Raw genomic sequence first — 5,972 nt, forward strand, 5'->3', positions numbered from 1 at the left:
GCATGTCAGAATGGTGACTTAGAGCCAAGCGCACTACACAAACATGATAAGAAGCCAGATTTATAAACCTTTTTCTGTCAGACAGTTATAAGCTGTAATTGTGTTTTTCCCTTAGTACTCACTTTTTTGATGAATCCGGGGTTTAGATCAAAGTCTAAATCAGATTAAACATTCAGACAAAAAAAGACTTCTCACAGCATTATTCACTTTATTCAGCTGTTGTTTTCAGTACACAGTATAAAATTCAATGTTACAAATAAAAAATACAAAATAAATGTAGGACACATGTTACTGCAAAACTTTTCATCCGATTTTTAATGGCTCGTGACATTGCACAGAATAATGAACAACAAGCTGGACTTTGTAGTTCAACAAATAAAGGTCAAGGGTTAAAAGTTACAGTGAATTAATATTTGTTTGCACTGGTGGGAGTGTCCTCCTCAGGTTTGAACTCAGGATCAGTGCTGCTAACCTGAATATTATCAAAGCGTGTTGCTTCTCTGAATTAAAACACAAAAATTCCACATTTGCTATAACTGAATTTTCTATTATCACATCACCCCCTGCTGGTTGATGAGCATGATGACGAGTGGGTTTGACATTCATTGGAATCTTTCCAGTTGTGGGAATCTTTCAAATCCTGGATGACAACAGTGTTGACTCAGAGTTCAGCTGGAAAATTAAAGATAAACATTTTTTTTTAAATTCCAAGACATTTCAGCTCCAGGCAAGTGTTGTTTATGTTTTCTGCAGATCAAAACTCACCAACAAGAACAAACAGACCAGCTATAAGTCCAACACATGCAATCATGCTTCCTCCATTGCTGACGCTTCCTTGTAGACCTGGAGGTAAGAAACAGGTGTGAGGTGTCAGCTATGTGATCACAGACCTGAGGCCTGTACTATTTGCAGATCATGTCTATTTTGGGTCCATCGACCCATGAACGAGTTTGGACATCTACATGACATCCAAGCATTGTTGTTATCAACAAGATGCATATTACTAAGGATTATTTATAAACAAACATGATTTGTTATGTGTTAGGTCATTATTTTATTTTTATTTCACATGTTCCTGTTTTTCTTTATCTGTTTTTTTTTACTTAATTTTTTAATTTTTTTTAACTTAATTAACGTAGTTGTTTGTAACCAGGTTACAAAACTGTCATTTTAAATGTTGAAATCTTTGTTAAAATGTAAAATAAAAATAGTTAAAGTATTTGGAAATTTTGTGAAATTTCTTTACATGGCTAATTTTTTTTAAGTATCCTATTTTATTGTGAAAAACTTTGTAAAAGGAAGTGAATGGTGCTGTGATTGGTAGCCCGCTCTGAAGTGTGTATGTATGAACTGGACTAGCTACTCGACAGTCTTTGTCGATGTGCACATTTTGCAAACTGTCTGTGAGAAGTTCAGGACATTTCTGCTCCAAATGCACCGAGCAGCTGCTCAGTTTTGTTTTAGTTCATGAGCACACGCCATCTTGGAGCTGTCTGCTGATAACTCTGCATTCCTTCACACAGAAAACATCCTACAGCAGAGCCTATAATGAATCAAAGTTTGACATTGAAAAGACATCCACAACAGCCCCTTCAGTGGACCAAAACTGGACATCCAAAAAATATCATATAAAACAACATCACTCTGGTGTAACCCCATCCCGTACACCCCCTCTGAACACGCTCTCAGCTGAACTGATAAAACCTGGGTAGATGTTTCAACAGACAGTATACTGGGTAAGTTCAGCTTTCTTCATAGTACAGTAGACCAAGCTCCTTTCTACAAAGTCTGATCAACAACCAGGAAGCAGCTTCACCTCTGATCACACACATACTGAACTCTACTCACTCACCTGAAGGATCAACAACAGTCAGCTGGATGCTGCTGATGGGGGGACTGTGAATATTAAGACGTTGACGGCATTTAACGACACGACAATGGTACGTTCCAGTGTCGTTAGCCGTCACATGCTTCAGAATCAAAGACACGTCTCCATCTGTGATCTCTCCATCCTGCAGATCTACCCGGTTCACAAAGGATGGATGCTGGTTGTCTGGATCAATTCGTTTCTCTCTGTAGAAAAGGACATAATCTGTCCCGAGGTCAGCCCTGCTCCACTCTGCTACGCAGATGGACGTGGTGTTGTTTGGAGCTCGACATGGCAGAGTGACGTTCTGTCCGGGCTCAACTGTGATGTTTCTCTGGACTGAAAGGAAACAACACAGAGCAGAGAGGTTAAAGGGATCAAAGTACAACTGTTCACCTCTCCAGCAGCCAATCAGAGAAAGGAGAAAAAGGTTTTCCTTTTATCCTTTTATTATCAGATTATCACCACATCATGACGATGACCAAAAGACTTAATAATGCAAAGGAATTATCAATATAAAACTTTTTTTTTTTTTTTTTTTTAATTATGTTAGTGTCAAATTCATCTTTAATCCCTTTTAATGTGGGTTTGTCTCTTTTCCTTGAAATTTTCATTTGATGAAAAAGAACCAAGGAGGCAGACAGAGTGTCTGTGATAGATTACAACCTGTAACTGTCAGAGTGATATTTTATGGTTGTCATTTGTACTTTGAAACATATAATCAATAATGCTTAGAGGTATATAATCGATTGCATATTGATAGAATGTCTCATCCTTAGTAGTCTGCAAAGACTCTGTGTGCGTTCCAGAGTGCTCTGGCATACACACACATCCTAAGGTCATGAGAGAGGTCGTACCTTCTCTTTCTGATTTATAGTATAGGAGGGAACCTACTCTGTATCTGTTTAAGTATAAGTGCCTTTTGTTTAGGTGGTCTGCTGGACTCCTAGCACTAGCTTTGGAGAGTCATTCGCAGGGTCATATTTTGACCCACACACACACACACACATATATGCCTATACGTGCACACAGACAGTACTCTTTGTTCACATATATGCCTATTTGAGATTCCACATGTTAATGGACCTATGCATGTTCATGTAACCACAATAAAGAGCAGTGCTACGGGGGGGCTGAATGAGAGTGACTGGGGTTCGAGCGGAAGGAACAGCGCCGGTCTTGGTCATCTCCCTCGTGCACGAGATCACACAAAGAGCTCTGGTGACTTGTGTCTTGCTTTTGCTAGTTGGAGTAAATTGCCTCGGCTGTTCCAGCAATAGGTTCGTGCCTAGACAGACCTATCAGTAACTTTTTAAAAACTATATCCTTTCAGTCAATGCAATGATGCCTTTATCAAAAAACCAAACAAACAGGTTTTTAAATGTGTAACTCAAACACTAAAAATTGAGAAAACCAAAGCCATGTACATGTCTGTTTGTCATGTAACACTGTGTGGCAGGCAGGAGATTGGACCCAAAATGCAGGACTCACTCCACACGTGGATGAACTCAAAGCACGGCTTTATTAACAGAAAGGCAAAGGGCAATACAAAACTACACTGGGATGAACTAAAACTAACTCACAAGGAGGCACAGGGAAACCACGGGAAAAAGAACACAACACTGAGGGACGACGCGACATGGAACAGAGGGAGACTCTGACATAAATACACAGAAGGTAATGAGGGAAGTGGAAGCAAACAGAGCTGAGGAATTTACACATGACAGGAGGGAGGACACGAAACTGAAAACACTGACACCAAGATGCGGACCTTAAACATAACACAGGAGGTACAGAGAGAATACAAGAAACTCAAACTAGGACGCTACGGCAACTAAGTGAACTTAGACCAAATCATAATAGAAAATCACAAGGACACAAGAAAACTCAAAGCGCAAGATCCTGACACTGTTAATAAACATACTTATCTCGGGAGCGAGTTGTGTGTTTAATGTGCAGTGTAGATATATTTATATTTCACATTTGAAAACAAAGCCACTCCGTAAAAATACCCCTGCATTCAAAATGTTGCTGAAATATGGAAACATGCAATCTTGAATAAAAGATGTCACTGAAGGAAACATTTTATAATTATATAAAATTATGTAACATTTAAAAGATCTCATTGATATTTAGGGCCATATTTACAAAGAAACAAAAAACTTGTAGGCTGTTAAAAAGCTGTTGTCTGAATGCACTAAAGGCATGGACAGAGGTGTGTTGCGGCATTCCTCGTTAAATATGCGTGGGTGGGTGTTCCCTTTAAGAGTGATTTATATAAATAACACAAATGCATTTAACATCCGCCCCTCTGTTTATCTTCTGCTTAACTTCTGTTTGAAGTTGTAGTCACACGGAAACCGCTCCACAGATAATTCAGTTCAATTCAATTCAATTTTATTTATATAGCGCCAAATCACAACAGTTGCCTCAAAGCGCATAATATTGCACAGTAGATCGTACAATAATACATACAGAGTATGTAAGCTAAGTTCTTCTAGTTCTGGAGTAGTATTGTGAGGTCTAAACGTTGGTTCTTTTAAAGAAGAATAACCCATATAATTTAAGGATTCTAATGACTTAGTGCAATGCACTATACCTTTAAGGCTGTCAACCACAACACATCTAAGGCAGGTAACTGTGAATTAGTGTGCAGATATTTTGACCTTGATATCAGCAAAGTCCTTGCTGAGCATAATACCTGCACCTTTGTAAAGTGACCATCAGAGTTCAAAGTGGCAGTAGGCGACAAAGCAATGAAGATCTTGACTGATGTAGAAATCTCTCACAGCTGACACACGGACCCAGCTCGACAGGCACGGGCCGCACTTATCTGGCATGGGGGCTAGCAACTAGCCTTCATATTAAGCTACAGAGTTGTCACTGTAACAGTCCCCCGGACCAGGGACAAAATAGAGAGAGCTTCGACAGGTGCAGAGTTTTTACTTCAAGATTCATTCAGAATCTAACAGTGCTGAGGTGCGCCGATACACCATTAAAACTAGACAGAAACGCAAAAATACATCTTCTTAGGTAGTTCTTATTATTATAAACTCAAATATAAATCAAATAAAGTAGAAATACAACAAAATATCAACTAAGCAGTCAAGTACAGCTTAAAACATGTACCTTGCTCTGCCTTCCAAGGGCTGCAATTTCTTAATTTTGTCAGAGTCTGGTATCACGCTGCTTCACGCTTCATTGTGGCACATGTGCACCACAAAATTCGGTCTGAGCTGGAAGTGCAGCTTGTGGCTAACTACGTGACAGATCCCTCTGCTGGACACTACCCATAGCTATGGAGGCTTATATCAATAAACAAAAACTGACCTGTACAAAAATAATGTTGCTGTTTACATTCTCTTAAATATTACAAAAATACGTTGTTATAAATAAATAATACATAAACTATAAATTATTAATTCAAAACATCATTTACAACTTTTTAAAATGTTTATTTATTTATTTATTTTTTTGTGTAGATGCCTCACCCTGCACACCTGAATTTCCTCTCGTGTTATAAAAGAGTTCTTTTTTTCTTAACTTTTTAAGTTAACTTAAGTTTTAAAGTATCCATGAACACAGACTGACAGGCATTTTCAAAAGACCGGAAAATAAAAAACAGCAGTGTTATCGCATATTCACTCCTGCAGCTTAAAGCCTAACAGTTGCAAACACACTTGCGGAATGAACTGATTTCCTGTTCCAGACCCTGCTCAGACTCACCTGCAGAGACCAGCAGGACGCAGGCAGACAGCAAACCGCAGCAGAGTGACGCAGATGTACCAGCAGACATCTCTCCTCCTTCAGCCTTGAAAAACTTTTAACTTCCTTGATGACAGACGATTTAACCTTCAAGGGGGCGTGGCCACTGATAGAATCTAGAAACAGTGCATGAGGAGGAACAGCTAATCTTTTACATTGATCGGTTGTTTCATTTCTTTAAGATGTTCAAATTTTGTCCCCTTCACTGTTTCTCTGTGTGATTAAAAACCTCTGATATCTGTCACCCTCTATGTTGCTGTGTAAAAGTCTTGAGCCATAGGTCATCTCTATATTTTGCCTCCAAGCAGCCAGACTTTGTTGTGATGTTTTAAAGTGGCCT

At 39.0% G+C, this 5,972-nt stretch overlaps 1 protein-coding gene across 1 annotated transcript; it reads right to left on the bottom strand.

Annotated features, from left to right (window-relative positions):
- Positions 1–288: 288 nt before the first annotated feature.
- On the bottom strand, positions 289–5,728 carry LOC109199310 (hepatitis A virus cellular receptor 2 homolog). The gene is made up of 4 exons (XM_019354605.2): positions 5,594–5,728; positions 1,853–2,206; positions 766–843; positions 289–672 (listed from the first exon to the last, which is right to left on the bottom strand). The coding sequence occupies exons 1-4, from the start codon at positions 5,661–5,663 to the stop codon at positions 662–664; spliced, it is 513 nt and encodes a 170-aa protein (XP_019210150.1). The 5' UTR covers positions 5,664–5,728; the 3' UTR covers positions 289–661.
- Positions 5,729–5,972: the final 244 nt, after the last annotated feature.

The sequence above is a fragment of the Oreochromis niloticus genome, linkage group LG3 (assembly GCF_001858045.2).
Source record: "Oreochromis niloticus isolate F11D_XX linkage group LG3, O_niloticus_UMD_NMBU, whole genome shotgun sequence".
Taxonomy (NCBI): domain Eukaryota; kingdom Metazoa; phylum Chordata; class Actinopteri; order Cichliformes; family Cichlidae; genus Oreochromis; species Oreochromis niloticus.